At 42.9% G+C, this 22,187-nt stretch overlaps 1 protein-coding gene across 3 annotated transcripts in view; it reads right to left on the bottom strand.

The window, feature by feature from the left end:
• The window catches only part of FBXO15 (F-box protein 15), a 242,384-nt gene that overhangs the window by 168,914 nt on the left and 51,283 nt on the right, over nucleotides 1-22,187 (bottom strand). For 2 of the 3 annotated variants that reach the window (XM_086965436.1, XM_086965435.1), the window contains exon 5: nucleotides 21,085-21,327. The exons of the other annotated variant lie outside the window; for it this stretch is intronic. In XM_086965436.1, the coding sequence (XP_086821562.1) occupies nucleotides 21,085-21,327 (243 nt within the window). The remainder of the gene's footprint in view (nucleotides 1-21,084; nucleotides 21,328-22,187) is intronic. 3 annotated transcript variants of the gene reach the window in all.

Here is a 22,187-nt window from a genome sequence, read left to right as displayed (position 1 = left end):
ATACCTACTTGCAGTCCCCGGGAGCACTATGACCTATGGATGTCACCGAAAGCTAGGGTTGGATTACATAACAGACATCATTTGGATTCAACCAATTATGTTATGGCATAGGATCTGGTCTACGGATCAGTGCGAGTTGACACGCTCCTTAATCCGTGATTGCATGTCACTTGATAATATGGATAAAATTAGCCTATGTGAAAACATTTTTGGAAGATCTTGGGCTTGAAAGATATTTTATTAATCAGTCACAAATATCTGAGCTGCCCAAAAAAGAACTAAAAAAGATTTCATTGGAACATCTGGGAGAGCTTTGTCTCTCAAATGAAATAGGGAAAAGCTCGATGCAGCACTTATTGTCCATTCAGATTAGCCCCACATTGCAACCGTATTTAACACCTTGGCTGCTAGAGGTTTTCCCCTGCGGCGCTGCATTCTCTGATTTCCCATTATTCATGACGAGCTCAGCTCGTCATAAGCACACGACCAGTGTACTGCATGACGAGTTGAGCTCGTCATGAGCAGCGAAGGGGTTAACATACACTATTAATTCGTACGAAAAATTTCCTTTGACCCGTTTTAGATTTAACATTTTTCATAGGTTGATTTCTTTTCCTCAACAAAATGATTGGTCCACGAACTTACCTGTCTGTCCGTGTGATGATACCTCTTTACAATCGTCAATCGATACACAGTTTCTTTGTAAATTTTATATCATACCATGTAAATGTTGGATTGTACCTTTATTGAGATTGATGGGCATTCATCGCTGTCGTCCAGCTCTTTTAGTGTTGTAGTCTCTGGATAACGAAATATACGCTAAAACGATAGGCGACCTCTTGAAATTCTGTGTTAATTACCGCCCAAACTTGAATTAATCAATGATATAGCTGCTTTTTAGGTTGTGCTTATATCTTACCTTTATTAAAGTATGAATATCTGACTAATTTGCATTTATTTTTATACCAAATTGAATTGTAAATAATGACTGCATTTTATATATGAACTTTTATGGTTTTTAACAAATTATGGAAACCGAATAAAGATTTTGAATTTGAGGTCACCCAGAACTTGGCAGTTGGAAACTGGAGACTTTTGTTTGGTAAGGTCGCGATGCACCACTTTTGTATAGCTTGGCCAAGATTTGGGTTTGTTTGTTTGTTTGCTGCAGCAAATAAAGGCAGGTAATGAGGAGATTTTTCTCTACTTTTGGGTAATACTCAGGAAATACGCTTTGAATATTTATATAACATTGCATTGTAATATTTTTGGCAAGCCTGCACTTAGCACACTTCGTAGGAAATGTTGCTATTTTGGAGTGACCAATATGGATTTAAAAAGTACTCAGCTGATTCTCCTAGAGGGGATACCTAAATAGGTTTACGTACATTAAATATGGTATTTCTTCCATAATGTATAGTACACTGTGGAACAAATATATATATATATATATACACAAAAAAAGGATCCTGATCTGCGCACTTAGTAAAATTAATAAATGGTGATATGGAGTGCTTTTGAGTGTTCTGCCAGCCCAACTGGTAATCTATACTACTAGTATAAAGAGAGAACAGAAACCTTTTGGCAAGGTAAACTCGGGAACCACAGCGCCAATCCACACACCCAATACAATGTTGGAATCCTCAGGGTGTGTAGATGGACAAAGGCGACATAATATAAAAAAAAAAAGTAAATTTAAAAATTTAAATTTAAAAACAAAGTAGTCCCCTAAAACTAGCACCGGCAGCGACGTAGCGCTGACCGCGACCTAGATGTGAGTGATGACGACAGGCGAAGAGGAGCGGTGATGAGCAGCGAGGAGTGGCGGTACAGTCCGGACCTCGGGGAGGACCGGCGGTTCAGGTAAGGCGAGGCGGGAGGCGGTCTGAGCAATGTCGGGGCGGGCGGGGGCCCTGGAGTGGCGGTTAAGTCCGGAGCGCGGCACAGGTAAGGCAGAGGCGGGAGGCAGGCGGGCGGGAGGCGGGAGGCAGGCGGTCTAGGCAATGTCGGGGCGGGCGGGACTGCAAAAAAGCCGAAAAAGCTGCCCCCAGCCCCCTTCTGCCCCTGGCAACGGCGGAGCGGGCTGCTAGTTTGGTGTATTTTGGAAGAGGTCTGAGGCTTGAGCCTGTTTTTTTTTAACATGGTAGTCTTTTGGCTGTCTTGGTGTAATCTCTGTACTATTTTTGAGAGTCCTTTCATTTGTAAATATGACTTACAATTGGTATTTACAAATGGTTTGGTTTGAGTACAGTCTGTCTCTTGCTTTTGTCTTAAGTGTTGATTTGTGGGTTAATTGTTTTTTTTTTGTCTATGTGGTTTGTGTACCGACACCGGTAATGATGTTTGAGAAGTACTTGTTTCAGTGAGTAGTGGCTATGTTTTTTGTGTAAGAATGGCTTGCCTCAACAAGCAGGGTTGTTTGTTCTGAGTGTATGGCCCCCTTCTTGAAAATGTCTTGAATGAGCTCAATTTGGTTTGTTGTCGCTATGGTTTTCTGCTAATGTCATTAAAAGAATTACATTTTGTAACATATGCTAAATAGCTGCACGCTACCATTAAAAGTAAAACAGTAACAAAGTATAGATGGGTAAATATTGCCACAATGGTAAAGAAACATTAGAATTAACACGCAATAGGAAAAAATAGGTCTCATAAAAAGAAAACAAAAAACGAATTTGTGCGCTTTACACACCTAGGACCCAATATCAAATATTACAGCATTATTTTTATTTACAATATATTAATATTTAAAGGTATTCACATTATCTGAGTAATTAGTTGCTCCTAAAATAAAAAGCTCCTCTTTTTCACATACAACACAATAGATTTGTACTGGCTTAGAATGCCCTGGTTTTAAATAACTGTGCTCATTCCCGGCGCTAGGAAAAAGTGCTTTTAAACAGCTGTTCAAAGCAATCTATCAAAATAAACAGAGGTAACCTGAGTTATTATCTTTTTGGGGTTTCTGTGCAGATATTACAATGCAACAAGGGCTTTTTCTCCTGAAAAAGCTTAAGGAGTTAACGCCTGCTGGTCGTAAAGCACAGCTGAGTAAACAACACATGGCTATGCCCGGCTACAAGCTACAGATCAAGCTGTGGGAATTATGTTGTTAATAAGTACAGCATGATATGAAGGCACGTCCGTTAAAAGACTACTGATTTTGAACAGATAAGAAATACAGCTTTATTATTTTGGATAAAAGAGAATGGATTAAAAGTAAGGACTTTCTTTCTTGTTGCTTTTCTAAATAAACACTTATGTGGTTCTGATGGTAAAAAAATTACTGCCCTTTTAAAAATGACACAAACTTTTTATGTTTCATTATAGCTTCTGTGCTTAGTGTTATAAATTAATGCATTTAAAGGCAAAAGGAAAGGAATGAGCTTTGCTTTTTCATATATGGAAACATCAATAGGGTTAGTGATCATTATTTAAAAAAATTGCTACATGAAAAAATGGTCAAAAATAATTGTATTAAAATCGTTTTAGCACTATTAGGAGTATCATAATGTCTAATGCCACTATTGTGAAAATTCAATAATATTTAGCACTACAGAAAGTGAAGGACCGGGTTTTAGAACCCAGCGGCGTCAGGGAGAACGCCTGATACCTTCGAGTTCCCCTGTCTTGGCAAACAGAGACACGGGATACTTCTTGATGACGTCAAAGACCAAAGTTTATTGGTTGCAACCAGGAACAGAGATCTACGAAGCACATACGAGTGGTTCGCCAGAGACTGCACAAATTCAACAAGCGGTGCATGGTCTTTTATGCCAAGAATCAAGCCTCAGGCAACTTTTCAAATTAGCATTAGGTGCATGCAAACTGACCAATGACAGTGTAACATTTTGAAAGTAGCGTATGACGACAATCCCAGACAATCCCATCTTCCGTTGTCCAGCCCACCAGAAGTGACCAAGCAAATTCCAAGTTTCCTGTTCGATCAGGCCGGACAAACCCATCATAAAACCTTCAACCCAAATCAATGAATATGTCGTAAAGGAAAGGCAGAAACAGATTGGAAGTGAGATAGAAAGGTGGGACCAGTGTACCATAAACTCGGGCACGTCCTGCTCTTTGATCTTTATCAGACCAGCTGCTGAACAAGGAACTGGCTTAACGAGGTCGGCCTCGGGCAAGGAGTCAGTTCGGCCAGGTCACTCAAAAGTCAGTTAAGGCATACGTGTCTCAAGAACTCGTTCGGCCACAGTTATCGGGCCTATGTGAGGGCAACCATACAAAATGGCTGCTGTACACAAAATGGAACCCGGAGGTTCAAACTAAATCCTCGAATACGGAGTGTTCTCTTATATCGATTCATACGAAAACACTCAGACACGCAACACTCGCCATTTGCGGTCTGCTGACACCAAAATCGTCCATTTCCAACGACTTTTGTTCAACGGGTTCGGAACCATCGAACCTCATTCACAAGCCACGGAACTAAAAAAGCCTTGTGCAAAGTGTGTGTCAAGATTTCAATGTCTAAATGGTTAAAATATACTGTGCATCAACATTAAAAAGGTGAATATTATTTCCTCTAGCAATGACAATATTACTGAATCTTTAGGGCACTTACAAAGTTATGCAATGAGTAGCTGTAAAGACATGAGAATTACATTGTAAGCCTTTATGCAATCTTTTACTTTTATGCACACAAATTCTGGGCGCACTATGGCATTCAGAAGGTTGAAGTTTTGAGCTAGTTCTTTTGGTGCTAGAACACACATTTCACAGGAATAAAAACAAAATTAAGACAGCAAAAAGTGCATCCTACCTTTAAAATTACTAGCACACAGGCATGGTGCAGGAATGGTTTTCAGCTGTGCTTCTCCAGAGTTACTTAGAATTGTAAAAGCTGTATGGAAATAGCCTCTAAGACAGGGGACAACAGGTTTAAGGGTCAGAGGGCAAGGTCTGTATTTAGAACCGACCAGTACTACTGAACGTGAAATGTCCACACAGGGAGCCACTGTCAGGGTGTGATTTCTACATTACACTATGAAAGCTTGTAATGTTAAAGACTAGTTTGATCAACTGATTTCTTTGTATTAATTAAATTTCCTAATTCTAACATTATAGGGTAAAACACTACAGGTAATGTACATTTTTTCTAATGATGTCTGAGGCTATAATGTGCCTAGGGAAATTAGGGTCAAAATTAATTCTCAATTCATGTTAATAATATTTAGGATATCGCCATTAGTAAGCTAACCACATTAAAGAAACGGAAGAATATACTTAGTTTCAATAAAGTTATGGCCTTGATTAAGCCTTCCTGGATCAAGATTGGACACCACAGATCTGTTTTAGGTAACATTAGCTAAAGGAAATATTGCATATTCAGTTAGGTGCACATGGGGATATCACTGTTTTCTTGAGAAATAATACAAATGTAGGAGATATGCAGGTGGGGTTTATCCTATTTAATAACATTATCAAGGGATAGCGGCGTCTGTAGACCATATGCTGAGAATAGCTCTGCCATGCATACAGAAACACTGGTTTTCACTCTAAATTGTTGTGCTAGGGCCAGATCAAAAGGCTATGAAATAAAGTTTGCATTAATGTGCTATTATGTTACACAGCTCGTGCCCAGCTGCCAAAAAGGAGAGTAAATATTGTCGACAGGAGGTCACCTGTTTCAGTTACCTACTGACGTATGGGGGAGAAGATTACCTCATGGGCAAATTAAGGGTAAGCAAAATTAAGTAACACATTGTAATTTTTCTTGCTGTATGTGCTCTCGCTCTCTCTCTTTTTCTCACTCTCTCTTGAGCCTGTCTAAGCTGTTTAGGAACGGCCATGAGACTTCTAATTGGCTATTCAGTAATACTCTTTTTAAATTGTTAAGATTAATAAATGAATACAAAAATACGCCATGTTACTGCCCATCCTGTCTGATGAAATTATGAAAGGATGAGTAGTCTACATTGATGTTTCTCTTATTTGACCTTTAAGGGGAACTATATGTGGGTAGTTTTTGTTCTAAAATTCTGAGGTGATAACACCATTATTGTTTATGTTATTCTCATGCTATATACAGTTTTGCAAAGGCATTACTAGTCTTTTATTAGTTAGTCTGTGTAATTGAGCCGACAGCCCTTATTAGAGCTGGTCAATAGGGTTTTTTATCTAAAAAAGATGTTACCTAGTCCAGATCGTGCAAAGTAGAATGCACAAGGGTTCACAATGTTAGGAAAGATGCCCTTGTGATCCTCAGCAAATATCTTGAAGGAAAATATTGCTTTATAGGAGTTTGTTTTACCACAACAGGTTTTGCTGGAGAAATTCATGTACCCACTATGTTGAGGTTCTGTTAGTTATTTAAGTAATAAGGATCCCTGTTAAATTCGCAGTTTTTAGATTTTCCCGCCGTTTTTTTACTCTCAGATAGATGAGGTGGTTCTTGAGTGCCTTGCTAATGTATGGGAGCGCCCCAAGACTAAAGAAGTATTCTGAAATAGAGTATCCTCTCTGTTGATGGATTATTTGTGTGCCTTGTCTAAAGATTTATTGTTCTGACCACCGACAGAATTCTGCTGCCCTACAACCATTGCCAGAGGGGTCCGGACATCAGATTCAGCCTGTGGAGTCAGCGCTGATCCAATTTGGAGTCGAGGTAAAGGGAACCAGCACAGACGTTGCTGGCACCTAGGACCACAGTGAAGGTAGAAGGCCGGAAGCACTGGGGCCTGTAACAAAATGGTGAAGTGTGTACACCTGCTACTGTCTTGGAAGAAAGATGGGGTCACAAATCAGGATGGAGAATTCTTTGTGTGGATCCAGTTTTTGATATCCAGATTAGAGAGTCACAGACCGACAAGGAAGGCGAAGAGGCTTTTGCTTCAGGTGACCCCCTTTGAAACAAGGGTTGCTTCAAATACATCAGCATCAGCCCTCTGAGTCCTTGTTCCCAAGTGAATGCAAGTTTGCACCCCTGTTTGTTGATCAAGAGGTACCTGGGCATACTAGGTACAATCTGTGGCCCCGACAAAAGAGCAGTGTGCCAGTGGAACAACACAGGAGTTAGGGAAGGACTTGAGTTAAGGGTACAGGTGATATGCCTTTGGTGCCTGTTAGAATAAAGTGAAGAATTCTGGTGCGCAGCCTGAGACACTGGACAGCATCGCTGATGTTATTTGCTCCGGAGGGTGGGTGCCCTATCCTGAAAGAAAAAAGGAACATTTGGGCCCTGATTGTCTGTTTGAGTTGCAAGCTGAGCAGCTCCTCCGTTTGAAAAGAACTGTTGATAAAGGATAGGAGCCTGTCTGTGAGGCTCAGGCGGACACAGGGAGAAGACACCCCTTTGGCTGGTTATACAGCAGCTTCTATTCTTCAAATACTTTTTAGCAATGTACCCCTTTGGCCATCCCATTTTTGAGGAGGAGCAGCCCTTTGCGGCTCCTCGTCCTAATTCCCTAGGCTATTTCCAAACTGAATAAAATAGCCACTGAAATCCACTAGAACTCGGGGACATAGACTTGGACTGGCTGAATTTGAACACTGTTTTCGATTTGGAGCTGAAAGCTATTATCAGCCCTATATATAATTGTTGCGATCCTTTTTTCCTGCTGCCTTTGTATTTAATGTGACCCAATGTTCTGTTCCTATGTATTCCTACATGTATCTCACCAGTTAAACGAAATGTTCAAAATGTAAATACCCACCTAGCAATAGATCAGGATATTAATGGATTTATGAGGATAAACTTGCAGGATAACTGCCATGTTTCTATTAATTCATAGCGGAATGTCTTCAGCTAATGCTAAAACGGCCATCTGTGAAACTAGCTGAAACCGCTGTTGGCATCAGTTGGAGCCATTTTTTTTTGGCAGCCATTTTAGTTAGCCATGTGCTCTCCATGTGCTTCTCCCTCTTCACTGCTGCCTGCCCTTGTATTCTGCTTGAGTCATCAGTTACAGTTAACTCCTTAGGCATTGAGCCAGAGCACTGCACATGCTCAGAAAGGCCTGTAGCTGGGAGAATGCACCTGCTCTTGAAGTAACTGTCAGGCTTTTTTAACTAATGACCACAATATTGTAACTCCTCCCACTCTGTTGACTAAGCGATTCTCATGTATGTGTGTGCACACTTGTACTGCCTCTTTTGAGTCTTCATGCTAACTCAGCAATAAACTGGCCATAAAAGACTCTTGGTTTCTGTACTCCTTGGACTGCCTGATACTGTGGCCTGAAGATACCGTATTGATGCAGTCTCCCTCATGTGAGGTTAATAAATGTATTCTCTTTAATATTACAGCTTCCGTGCCAATCTCTTCTTTGTTGGTTTAAAGACCGGTGCATCAGTAAGCCCCTAAAAAATCTTTTTATTCCACAATGTTAGAAGTGGCAGCAAGGGTTCCAGGGCAATCAAAAGCACTGGTCTTCAATTGTGACAACTGGAGTCTTTCACCTTTGGTGTCGTGGTGCCAATAAAGAATAGATTCAAAATAAGCTCAAGGAACACCCCTTTAATTCTTAACTTTTCAGGCTCTGATCCAGAGCAAAGGTTTAATTGGAGACAGACGTGGTGTGAAAACTCAGTTCAGCCAAGCACATAAAAACATTTAATTTATCAATATCCAATCACCACTTTACTTTTAGGAAGAAAAAGTGCAATAATTCACACACAACTAAATAGTAAACATAAAAATGATAAAAGTACACACTGAAAACCAGACCTTTGTCATACCTTAATTAAAATTCTCTGTAAAAAGGTCTCTCAGTGTTAAAGTATAAAGGTACTTTCCCTTGCATCTGTCACAGAGCTCATAATGTAACACTCCTTCTCTTTGTATCTATTATAGCAGTGGTTCTTAACCCTTTGACTTCTGGGGCCCCCACCAACTATTCATTACTGGTACTTAGAGACCCCCGCCCCTTGAATCATTATTAGAATCTGGGGACCCACCACTGAGTCATGACTGCTGGCCGAGGGCCACAGCCTAAGCACTGTCGATGATTTGAATTGCAAAATACACAACAAAATACAGGAAAGAACATTCAAACAAATACACAAATGCTGACAAATTATCTAATTTACAAAAACATTTTTAAAAAATCAACATGAATTTTGATATCAATTTTGGAGCTTTTCTAAATTTAATTGGGGCCACTGATCATCCATACTATAGCTCGTTTGATGAACTTGCACGGCTCCCATGAATCATTCTGAGGATACCAGTTTAATTTTTAATCTCCAATTCCAAATCCCTTCAGATTTATAGTACGTTACAAAATTTTCAATTGTTTATTTAGCTTATTTGTTTATATACACTTTATTAATCTGTTAATATTAATTTTCAAAGAAGTCGTGGAACCCCCTGAAGAGGATTCGCGGACCCCCAGGTGTCCCCAGACCACAGATTGGGAACCACTGTATCACAGGGTTCACAAAATAAATCCCATCTTTTTGCATTTGTGACTCCAGTGATTAACAATAGAACTACTTCATAGGCACACTAACACAACTGCTGCCTATCAAATGCCTATAATGTAAATAACTATCAAAAGGGTGGGGCCAAAGCCCTTCTCTTCATACTGGTTAGGTCTAGTTTTACAGTGAAGCCTTTGCCAGACATTATGTGATCAAAACATTACTTTCTGGAGTGCTACAAAGAGGGACTGAGGCTCCATCCAGATGGCTGACCTGAGAGAGTGCTTAATCTCCAAGCCACTGTGATCATCTGCCTATCCAGTTGTATGAATGAGGCTCTTTATTAAGTAAAGCTATTGTTAGCTTTACGTTTTGGTCACACACGCCACTCGGGTCACACACATGCCACTGCGATGTTATTAAACAACTTCTCCTAGATAATTTAGATTATTCTGATGTTTGTTCTTCACTGGATACCACGTGGAAAAACTTATGTTCAATAAAGCAGGCTGTGTTGGTTATGATGGTAAGCCAATATCAAAAGGTTATAAACTAGATTTATTTATTACAAGAAAGTATGATAGAGTCAGTGTGTCTGAAGTATGTATTGTGAAAATAATATGTTTACATCAATAGGTATTTAAGGCTGAATTATTATTACTCTGTGTTAAAACATGCAGTGAACTATTTTGTTACATGGAATATCACAGAATACCACAGTAGGCAAAGGTTTTAGTGTTGGTTATGGTTAGAACTTGGGTTTCTGGTTGGCAAAGACCACAATCCTAGCCAGGGTAAGTCAGTAACACCCTTTAAATTAACAGGTGCTTACCCTCTGGTAGCTTGGCACAGAGCAGTGAGGCTTAACTTAAGCGGCAACGTGTAAAGTATTTGTGCAACACTTTAAACAGTAACACAGTAAAAACACCACGAAAAGATTCTACAATAGTTTAGAAAAATAGAGAATAGTTTTATAAATAAAACAAGGCCAAAACAAAAAAAAATACAATCAGTAGTAATTTGTAAAAATTAGCACTTAGAAGCAGTATGCTTGGACCAGAACAAAGTCAAATGTTCAGGCCGACTGTAATGGAGCACGGGCTGGATACAGTACCTATGCATGGCTCACTGAGCAAAAAGCACCTTGATCCTGGTCGCAAGCAACTTGATGGGGCAGGTCCAGATGCGATGCGCCGAGTTTCTTCACATTGCAATGGTCATGCATCCATCTTCTTCACTCAGTGGCGGCAATTCAGGAGGTGATGCAGCAATCCCAAAGGCGATGTGTCGGTTTGGTTCCTGCAACAGCACTGATGCGTTGATCTTCTCCTCGCAGAGGTGGCAATGTGGCAGTTCTGGAGGAAATGCAGCGGTCCCAAGGGCGATGCCCTGATCTAGTTCCCGCAGCGGCTGGATGCATTGGTTCCAATCAGCGCAACAAGGTCAATGCAAGGGTTCTGCCAGATGCAGTACTTAATACTCACTTCCAAGTGCTCAGGAATGGGTGGCACCATCTGGCAGAAAAGGACTCACAGCAGAGAGAGTCCAGGTGCAGTCTGAAGGTTGAAGATACACGTCTTTAATATCCATGAGACTTCAGAAACAAGAGGCAAGCCAACAAGCCCTTGAAGACACTTTGGCTCTGGAATGTAAAGATTCAGGTTCACTCCTTACTCCCAGGCAAGAACCAGCAGGCTGCAGCAAACAAAGCAAAGTAGTTCGGCAAAGAGGCAGTTCCTCCAGCAAAATAGCATTCCTTCTTCCAACTGATGAAGGCTACAGGTTGGCCCAGGCACTCTTTGTTCAGGCTGTGAGAGCACAGCCCCAATGCCATGCTCTGAGGCATTCATCTGCAAAACAAATTCTTGGGAGAAGTCATGGGCTTTGAGCATGGGCGCTGTGCACATGGCCTCCGTCAGGGTGTCAAAAGATTTCTTCCACGCCTCTGTCCAGATCACTTGACATGACTGCTTTTAGAAGTCACTTCTGTCAAGGAGGTAATAATGGTGTCATATCCCTTGGCAAATCTCCTGTAGTAGCCAGTGACGCCTAAGAAGGCTCTTACTTCTGTCTGGGTCTTGAGGGGTTCCCTAGCCAGAATGGTTTCAATTTTGGCCTGAAGGAGCTGATCCTGGTTGCCCCCTGCTTGATATCCCAAGTAGACAGCAAAATCCTGCCCATCTGACACCTGCTGGCCTTGATAGTCAGGCCTGCACTATGTAGAGCTCCAGCATTTCCTGGAGGTGGCACATGTGGCCCTCCCAACTAAGACTGAAGGCTGCAATGTCATCAAAGTAGGAGGCATTGAAGTTCTCCAACCCAGCCAGAACCTGGTTAACCAACCACAGAAAGGTGTAAGGGGCATTCTTCTACCCAGAAGGCATGACTCAGTGTATAAAGCACAGACCTCTCTCTATTTGCGGGTTTGTATCGCGCTAGGATCATCTCCCGGAGGAGTATCTCCGCGCCTTTGAGAACCTTTTCAGCTTGTAACAATAGGTAGGCAGATGTCATTAATTAATTAGGAAATAAGAAGGTTTTTAACTGTTTCCTAAATGGGAGATACTCCTGACAAAGTCTCAAGGAGAGAGGAAGGCTGTTCCACAATCTTGGTCCGGCAATGGACAGAGCTCTTCCACCTTGTCTGGTCTTTCTGGCTCTTGGAACTTGTAAAAGACCTTGTTCACTGGATCTCAAGGATCGAGCGGGCCTATAGAGAGAGAATCTATTGTTTAGATACTCTGGGCCTTTGTTCTGGAGACTTCTATGTATAGTGCACCCTATCTTGTATTTCACCCTTTGTTTGATAGGTAGCCAATGTAGGGTGTTCAGAAGAGGCTTCGATGGTGTGCGGGGAGGCTGATTTAGGACAAGACGGGCCGCCGTGTTCTGGACTACCTGCAATCTCGCGATAACTCCCTCGTTTACTGATAGGAGCATCCCGTTGCAGTAGTCCAGTCGACTCAGTATAAGGGCCTGCACTAACGTTCTCCTAGTTGTATCAGGGAGCAAGGGGAAGACTTTCCTCAGCATAGCGATCACATGGAAACATGAGCCCACTACTTGATAGCTGTTTTGTTTCTCTAGTCCCCGAAGTCAAGGCAATCTGCCAGTACCCAGAAATTAAGTCAAACGTGCAGAGAAACTTGGCAGCTCCAAGTCGATCTGTAAGCTCATCAGATCTGGCGATGGGGTGTGCGTCTGTAGGTTACCGCATTGATCCCACAGTAGTCCACATAGAACCAGGGTTCTGGTGTGACAACTGGCGGGCAGCCTTGTGAACCAACACCACTGGGCTGAACAAGGGCTGTTTGAGGGCTCAATAACCCTGAACCCCAGCATCTTAGAGACCTAATCTTTTATGTGGGTTCTCAACTTGTCTGATAACCTGTAAATGTTGTTCTTCACAGGCATGCTTTCCCTAGTATAAATATCATGGATGCATTATGTAGTGACTCCTAGGGTAAGGGGAACAGAGACTTCTGTTCCCACCAACTCAGTATACTTCTGGACCTGTGGATACTCTGCCAGGAAGAAGGAATGCTGTGTAGCTGAAGTGCAGACACTTAGCTGAACTGCTGCTCCGGAAATACTGCTTTTCTGCTGTGCTGACCTGCTTGCTACCCTCCTTGCCAGGGTGAGAAGAAATGGACCTGCCACACTTGAACCCTGTCTGCTTGCTTCATATTTGAAGTCTCAGAGACACAAAAAACTTCCAACTATCCCACCAACAGCACCAGTCCTGGGCCCTTGGAAGTGGGTATAAAGTGTTGCAACATACAAAATTCCCACATCAAAGATGTTGCGCTGCTCAGAACAGGCACAGGGGCAATGTTGGGGAGTGAAATCGTTAAGAATTCAGGTTTTTGTGGATTAAGTTTGAGGTGATTACAAGCCAACCAGTTTTGAGTTTTTGTCAGTGTGCGATTAAGTAAGTAAGTAAATATTTACTGTTTTAGGTTAATAAAAACCGTTACAAAAATGCATTAAAAAACAGTCTCAAGAGAAATTGAAAGAAAGCCTTAAGAGCAGAAATTTAAAAGAAGTAAGAAAGATCAAAAACAATAAAAACATGGTACGAGTGTATTGTTCGAGGCTTCTTTGTCCTATCCCGAGGTATCCTCTCGGCCAAGTGCCTGTTTTTTTTGTTTCCGTTCTGCTAGTTTCAGGAATTTCACCAGCTTCCCGTTTAAGGGGGGGAAACCAGGATCGAAACAGGCAAGGACGGCTTGTCTCGGTGAGCGGACTCCTAGTTCGTTGAAGGTGGTTTTCAACAGGGCTACTCTTTCCTCGTTTAGCCTCGAGCAAGTACATAGTAGATGTTCCAAGTCTTCAGTCTCCATTCCGCAGAGCCTACATTTAGTCCCGTAGTTCTGTCTCAACCATGGTAGTAGGTGAGGGATGGCAGATAGAATCCCTAGCCTGTATTTCAAAAAGGCTTCTTTTGTTTTCCAGCCATACCCCAAACCAAAATATGCTTGAAGCCCCGGTGATTTGTATGTATACAGGGTCATCCAGGCGTGGCGTCTGAGAAAGCAAGGCTTTATCCTCCTCATGCGAGTGACTCTTTAAACTCTTGTTCCCTATGCGCTTGAATTGTGCATGAGATAGAGGAGTCTTTCAGTCCTGTGATGGCCAAGGACTCCTTTAAGTATTTTTTTGCCGGCATTCTGGATGAACTGGTCATATCTTGCCAGAGCTGTCGGTTAAAGGTGTTTTCTGAAGAGTTCCTTAATTTATGCCAGCACTTGATGTAAGAGCCTCTTCGTGCGAGTGTTTGGCACGTCAGCCCAAATTCCAACCGAATCTGGGCCTGCGAAGTATACAATAGCAGGTTAAATAGGAGTCTGTAGGCCCTTGAGATAGTTGTATCAAGGAGTTTTGCGTCCGTTCCTCTTAGGGCCTCGCTGCCATACGTGATTGATGACTATTTTGATTTTTGCTACTCGAAGTAGTGGCAATAGAGTCTCGCCACTCAAGTTGGACTTTAGCTGTTTCAGTGTCATGGCTATTAACATGCCTTTTCTCTTGATGGCCTCTAGTTGGTTCAAATAGCGGCCACCTTTGTCAACTTGGATCCCAAGATATTTGTATTCAGAGCAGTTTGAAATTGCTTCTGTGCCAAGCGACCAAGTGTGCGACTTTTTGTTCCTGGTTATGGACAGAACTTTTGTCTTGCTAATGTTCACTTCTAATAGATTTTTAACGGCATAACCATGAAGCGTGTTAATAAGGTTTTGAAGACCGACTTTCGTGTGGCTGACCAAAACCACGTCATCTGCGTAGGAAATGCTGGGCAGCCCTTTGCCTCCTAACCGAGGAGCATCTGAATTACAAGCCTCAAGGGCGGGTGACAGGTCAGCTGTAAAAAGGTCGAAGAGAGTTGGAGCTAACACGCACCCCTTTGTGGTAGGAATAGGCCTAGATAGGTGCGAGCCGTTCCCAAGCTTTACCTGGGCCCACGTATTCGTGTGTAATTCAATACGGATCCCCCAGGAGGACAGTTTTCGCCAGAGGATTTCTCGGTTGACATTGTCGAAGGCCGCCTTAAAGTCCACAAAGCAGAGGTGGAGAGCCTGCTTGGTCCCCCTAGCCTTGTCAATGGGCAACGAGATGGACACCAGGTTGGTTGTTGTCCCCATGTCTTTGCAAAACCCAGTTTGTCTAGATAGTATTAAGCTTTGATTTGTAGCCCAGTCTCGCAGGTGAGTCAATAGAAGACCAGCAAAATATTTAGCCTCAATATCAAGGAGTGCAATCAGGCGGTAGTTTTTTGGAAGGAGTTTGTCCCCCGCCTTATAAATTGGTGAGATGATTGAGCCCCTCCATGAGACGGGAAGGCGCCCAGAGTTATTAATGGATGAATAGAGGGGGATCAACTCGTCAGCCCAGTATTCTGGTTCCAGTTTGAAAAGGGCCGGAGGAATACCGTTTGGACCAGCTGCGCCTTCTTTTCTACCTTTGGAAATTAATTTTGTGATTTGGGCCATGGAGGGTACCAAAATTGGAGGGTACCAAAATGGGATCTTCTCGTGCTGAGCTTGATTGAAGTTTTCAGCCCTCCAATGGATTATACAGCACCCTTGTTTTGCCGTCCTGATGATTGATCATCGAGAAATGATTCCCAAGACGATTTTGTTATGTAAGAGGTTATACAATTGTTTTTTGGGTTTAACAATTTGTTTATGATCGACCAGCACTGGGCGCTGTTATTGCTCTTGGATGCGTAGTGGAGTTTGGCCCAAAAGTCTGCTTCATTTGTTCTTTTAATTGTCCATTTCAGTTTTTTAAGATCTGCTCGGTGTTTGTGAATCTCTGCTGGAAGAATTCCATCCCCCGGGTTTTTCTTCAACTGTCTTAAAGCTTTGTTAATCGCTTTTTTGTGTGATTTCATAGCCAGTTTCTGGTTTCTCGAGATCTTCCTTGTGACACCATGTGCTGGTGCTGAAAAGTGGCGTACGGTTGTCGAGTAGTTGTTTGCAAACTCCGTCGTAAATTGTTCCCAGCCTGCTACTGGGTTGCCGGAAGGGTAATTTGAAGAGCTCAGTTGTGGTTTTGCGGCTTAAAGCACCTCAGCGGTATTTGCTACTGAAGTTTTGATGCGTTTGAGGTTGATGGAGTAACTATCCTGCGGACCTATTGCGTTCAAAAGAATATCATCAGGGAGATCCCCTAGGCAGACTTCTTGAGGGCGATGATCACTATCACCCCTATCTCCTAAATTGTAGCCTAAAACGTGATGAAATAACGTAAGAGAGACTAGCCTGTAATCAATTGAAGAGGTAGTCTTGCCTGAGGTGAATGAGGGCACAGGTGGCGAGTCCTCTGCAAATCGTCCGTTTAGGACCGTCAGGCCCATGTGTTCTAGGTCTTCAAGTAATGCCTTTGCAGCCTTAGATGCCTTGCATTGGTTGCTAAATGCTTGAGTTGGTATCTTCCAATGGAATGACTGGGCCTGAATGTCGCTATTAACAGAAGACCCTAAAATGCATTGGTTAAAGTCTCTAGATAAAATTAGGTTTGATGATGTTCGAGTAGTCATAGCATTATGTAAATGGTCCATCAAGATCTTCCCCTCCTGTCTTTTGTTTTTAGGGTTGATGTAAATGTTGGTCAGCTGTAGCTCTTTCATCTTGCCCCCGAAGTTAAGTAATAACTCCACTGTATTTATGGCCAAGGAGTTTGAGCTGAGTGCCCGAGCATAACCAATCGTTGATATTTTAAGATAGGTTACTAGGCCTCCTGATAGACGACCAAACTTGCTTTTCCTTGTGGCTGGGGTATGATGGCAAGTATAGCCCACTAGATAAATCAGCTCTTCCAGCCAAGTTTCCTGGAGAAGGATGCTGTCAAACAATTTGACATATTTGAGAAACTCAATGTCCGCTACTTTGTTGTAGAGCCCGTTGATATTCCAAGAGCATAGATCCATATGCGGAGCGTCCATGCGCAGATCTTTCTCTGTTCGATGTCCTTGTCATTGGTGGTTGGCTTGCGAATTGCATATCCTGATGAGCCGATGTTCGATCGTACGGTGCGTATTTGTCAGCCTTGAGCTGTTTTCCATTTGTGGCACCTGCGCTACTGTAGCAGAGGAACCCAATGCACCCCTAAGCACAGACCCTGTCATTGCAATTGTATTGGGGCGCTCCTGGGGCCTATCAAACAGGGGCTGCCGGTATCCTGCGTTGTGGTGGGCAGCTATGTTGATCCCCCATACTTTAAGGAGACCTTGCTCCTTAAGGATTTTGTTGACAATTTCTGGGGAAGTCCACCTAGATTTTGTCACCTCATTCCCGTCCAACCGGTCTGTTCTTATGAATTCTATGGACAGAAGGTCCGCTGAAGATAAGTCCTTAAGTGCTGGTATGGTGTTGAGTAGCCGTAATAAATTCCCTCTGTTCAGGATGTCAAATGGCCCCCTGGATTGGTACTCCGGGGTAAAGAGGATGCTGGTAGGGTGGGCGTCTGGATAACGTTGCAGAGGGATTAGCTGATTATTCTGGGCTTGAGGACTTAAATTGTTGTGGTCAGAGTGAGGCTGAATTCCAATTGGATGCTCTCCAAAGGTAAGAGTTGTTGAAACGGGCACAGAAAAATCTGTGGTAGTACTAGCTGTGGTGAGTAAAAACTTAGTTTGAGGGCTCGGGAGCCGTGGATCCGCCTGCTCTTGGGAACAGAAGCTTACACAGGTGGGGATGGATGAGTCGTCCCGCGCAGAATACGAAATTTGAATTGGCTGTACTGTTACAGGATCAGATGTCTGTGGTAGATTGAGGGGACTTTCCTTAGCCACATTGCAGAGACAATGTTTGTCGGACTTGTTCTGGGATCCAGTTCTGCCGACGAGTGCAACTGTGCCACCCTCCAACGTGGAAACAGTAGGACTTGCTTTTACGGATATTCCATTGGGGGAAAGTCCAGGGGCCACAAGAAGTGGATCCTTTCTGATAGGGCTTGCTGCGTTAGAGCTCCCGGCCAGCTGTTCAGATTTTTTTCTTAATTGAAAGAGTGGGTAGACTTCTGGTATGCTTATTTGTGTTTGTTTTTTCCGGCCTTTTCTTTTTCAGCTGACGCCGCCCTTTCGCATTGAGAAGTGGCTTGCTGGCGTTTGGAGGAGAAGAGGAACAAATTGCCGTGTGGGCCAGTTCCGGTGGCAGTCCCCCTGATGGCGACTCCGGTGAGACTTTATTGGTGGAACTCGCTGCAGTTGACCCTCCTGTTGGTGCTACATGAGAGGCTGTTCCGCCCGAGTTGGTGCGCTCGGGCCTTGCGTTTGTCCCTTTTGGCAGCCCTTCTAGTAAGCTGGATACAATTTCTGGAAGTGCTGCAAGTTTGTCGAGAATGGGACCGCAACTACATGCCAGCTTTGCATCCTGCTGAGCCCTACTGATTAGCGAGTTTAACTGGCCGAGTTTGTCGTCTATCCGCCCTACAAAAACAGCAAGAGTGTCTAATAAAGACAGCTGTAGGTCCATTTTATCTGATTGGAAGTGAAGAGTATCAACAGTTCGTTGCATGGTGTTGAGCAGGATGTCCCACGTTTTTGACACTTCTGTTGCTTGTGAACTTTTTGGTGGACCCTGTCGATGTCCCTTTTGTTGGGAGTTAAAGGCAGTGAGGAGTTCGGAAAGGTGATTAGATTTGAGAGGGCACCCTCCTGAGTTGGACCCGGTCTAAAGTCCTGTATATTATTGGATGGTTCCACTTTTAATGCAGCTGGATTCATATGCGTAAATGGAATGTATGTGGCAACTAGATCGGCCCATTCCTGCGAGCCCAAATAGGTGGTATTGCCGAGGGCGTCGCTCCCTAGGTTTGGTCTGTTCAGCCGGTCCTCTTTACTGTGATCTAGCTGGTCTTTTACTGCTCCTACTGGGGACTGTGAGTAGGATCTTATATTGTCCATTTGGGCCTGATGGCTTTTATCTACTATCGGCAAGTTGTTTGGGTTGCCAGTGTCGTCGCTGCTCAGGGCTTCTTGCCATTGGTCAAGCACCACACCACTGCTGGTGAAAGAATTTTGCGTGAGAGGATTATGTGTCTGACTTGATGCACATGGGGATAAGGTTTCTGGTGCCAGGGTGGCATTCGGGACCGTAACAGGGGAAAGTAGATGGAAGGCAGACGTTGCCCCCGGTCTCCGACTGGGGATGATGAAGATCTGGAAGTGGCCTTGTTGGAAGGCTCGCAATCGACCAAGGTTCCTGTTGCCCCTGCTGTCACTGGACTCGAATCTTGTTGAATGGCCGAAATGGGAGAGTGAGATGAAGTGCAGCTGACTTGCTGCAGAAATTGAGCAAGAAGCGAGTTCCCCGGGGATAAGGGAAGAAGTGAGTCCTGTAGGCCCTGAATTTTCCCGCTGGATGAGAAGATAGTGGAAAAAAAGGATCTTTCATGAAATTGAATTTTGATGTAATTTTAGGCTGTCGCAGGTTGGGACGAGAGATCGCAGCCCTCGAGACTCTGACACTGTACACTCCGGGCTCCCCAGGCTCTTCTTGAGTCCCTGCTCCACTCCCAGTCACTTCTTTGACAATTTCTATTTCGGTGATGCTTAATGTGGTCTCCAGCTTTGCCTTTGCTTTTGGTTTGAGTTTCGGCTTCCTTTCAAGGTTGACCCTTTTCTTACCCGACCTCATATTGAGTTTGCTGAGCCTCTGTGAATCTGTCAGAGCTAGTCACTCTCAGTAATATAAGGGGAATAAAGGGTCAGAATGTTGTGCTGCTGGGTGCTTGGTGACCTATGAGTCACTTGACACAGTGTGCGATTAAGGATTAGGATGTCTTCAGGACAGTTAATTTTCACATAGAGTTGAGTATCAATCACATACATGAGGTAGGAGCTGTGTGAGAGTTTTAGTATTTTAGTTAGGGGCACCATGTACAGGTTAAACAGTTGGGGGTTAGAGTAGAACCTTGGCGGACGCCCAGCATGGCAGTTTCACTTTTTAAGCTCCTTATAAGTGCAGTATGCCAATCACACAAAACAGCTTGACATTACAATAATAAAGGGCTAATTGTATTTTTGGGGCAGAATGTTATTTAGACCTGAAAGAGGATCTCAAATCAGGAAGTATTTAACTTTACCCCAACTGCAAAGTGCCAAATGACTATTTTACCGTAGGTTTAATGCAGAAAAAACCTAGTTAGAACTTTGAGTCAAATAGCGTCAAACTCTGATTGAGTGACTGAAATGTATTTGAGGGTGTGAAAATTTGAATTTCACAATATGTGATGAAAAGACGATCTGACATCAAGGTAGTTATTCTTTTCAAATAGAACTTTAGAGTCCTAGAAAAAAGAAACCTCTGCATATTTTATCAGTTAAGAAAACACAAGGCCTTAGTGAAAGGCCAGAAGAATAATTTCCTAGCTGAGATTAAATTACTTCAAACCATTATGAATACAATAAACAACTACACCATTGTATCTTTCTGTAAAACTACAAAAGGATCCTGTTAGGAGAGAGATCAAGATGACTAATCTTACTGAGGTAAGATCAGAAAAGAAGGCATTTTTTCATATCAAGGGTTGAGTGTAAATAAAACTCCAGTCTTGAATGCTTTGTGCATTAAAAACAACGAAAACAGCGATTTTATTGGGGAGCAGGATGTAAACGAAGAAGCAGATGTAAATATAGCAAAATAATGGGAACAAAGTTGCTACTTTCCATTTGCACAAGGCCCATTTTACCAGGTAGGACATTTTTCTACACTGGTAACTAGGTCCAGCTCATGTTACCTGTAGCCACGTAATGCTGATCGGCTGGTAACAGTAGTTACCATCCCGTGGACTCATGAGAAGTGTTCTTTTAAAGTACGCTTGAAAGCTAAAATGAGGAATTAGGAACTGGAAGACAATCGGACAGGAAATTACCAATTCCTCGTTTCTTACTGAACCCTGAAAATTCAGCCTGTAATGGACCAGACTTTCCCCGCCCTCGTTTGTATTTTCAGTACCGTAGATGTCAGAAGATCTGGCGACGGGGTACCAGCGACCTCTATCTCGGGCCTCTCAGAAATGAGGGCCGAAGAGTCAGTGAGATGCAACATCAACTTTGGTAGTTTAACAATACTTTATTAATTATATACACTAACTTCAAAATCGTTACTATACATTCACATGTTAGTCTGGTACATAACCTCTTGCACTTCTTTCTTTCTGCATGTGGGCTAACTAGGCAAAAATAAAGGTACTTACGCAACAGCCTTTTTGATATCAGCTGGAAGGCCAGTGTAAGGATTTTCAGGTTTGAGAAGATTCATAATTCCTTTCTTTCTAGCAGTGATAACCTTTGAGATATACTCCTTTTTCCAATACCCTATATCTTTTTCCTGGATGGTACTGTGGCTTACGTGGTTGTCAATGGTTTGAACTGTTTTGGGCTTCCAATGTATTTTCTCTGATGTATGTGAAGAAGAGTACATTCGGTACCATAGTACACTGGAATAAATTACAAAGTAGCACATCATTAATATAAGCTAATGGATTTATTTACTAAACATTTTCATGAACCTTATAGTATTACTCCCACTGTTACAACACTCGGTTCATCAAAAGGATCTCACTAAACAACATGAACTACAAAATAAACTTCACAATGTAAGGCATCAAATCACTGAACAAAAGAAACTAAATAAGAGGCTAAAATACATAAAGGAGGCTAGACAAAACAGGAGTACTAGCTGCATATAAGGAGAATAGCAGCTGAGAATCAGGCAATGAAGTGGCCTTATATTTGAAGGCTTCAGGCCTAAAAATAACATCAAACAATCAGCTTTTCAAAACAAACAAGCACTGGCGTTGCCAATAGGTCTCGCAGTAGGAAAGTTGGAGCTATTACAATTGCAAATAACAATGCCTTTTATTTTTGTTTTCATTTTAAAAACATAAAGGGCTTTGTCATTTACAAAACCAATAGCTCCAACTTTCCTACTGCGAGACCTATTGTGCACTGCACATTGTGGGTGAAAGTGGCACTGCGTGGGTGTGAGTGGCGTTGCGTGGGTGATAGTGGGCTTGCGTGGGTGTGAGTGGTGAAGCGTGTCTGAAAGTGGTGCTGTGTGGGTGAAAGTGGCACTGCGTGGGTGTGAGTGGCTTTGCGTGAGTGAGTGAGTGAGTGAGTGGCGTTGCGTGGGTGAGTGGCGTTGCGTGTGTGAATGGCGTTGCGTGGGTAAGTGGCGTTGCATGGATGAGTGGCGTTGCATGGATGAGTGGCGTTGCGTGGATGAGTGGCGTTGCGTGGATGAGTGGCGTTGCGTGGATGAGTGGCGTTGCGTGGATGCGTGTCTCGTGGGTGAGTG

Source organism: Lissotriton vulgaris, chromosome 4_1, assembly GCF_964263255.1.
Source record: "Lissotriton vulgaris chromosome 4_1, aLisVul1.2, whole genome shotgun sequence".
In the NCBI taxonomy this organism is placed as follows: Eukaryota; Metazoa; Chordata; class Amphibia; order Caudata; family Salamandridae; genus Lissotriton; species Lissotriton vulgaris.
This window is presented reverse-complemented; position numbering and strand designations above follow the sequence as displayed.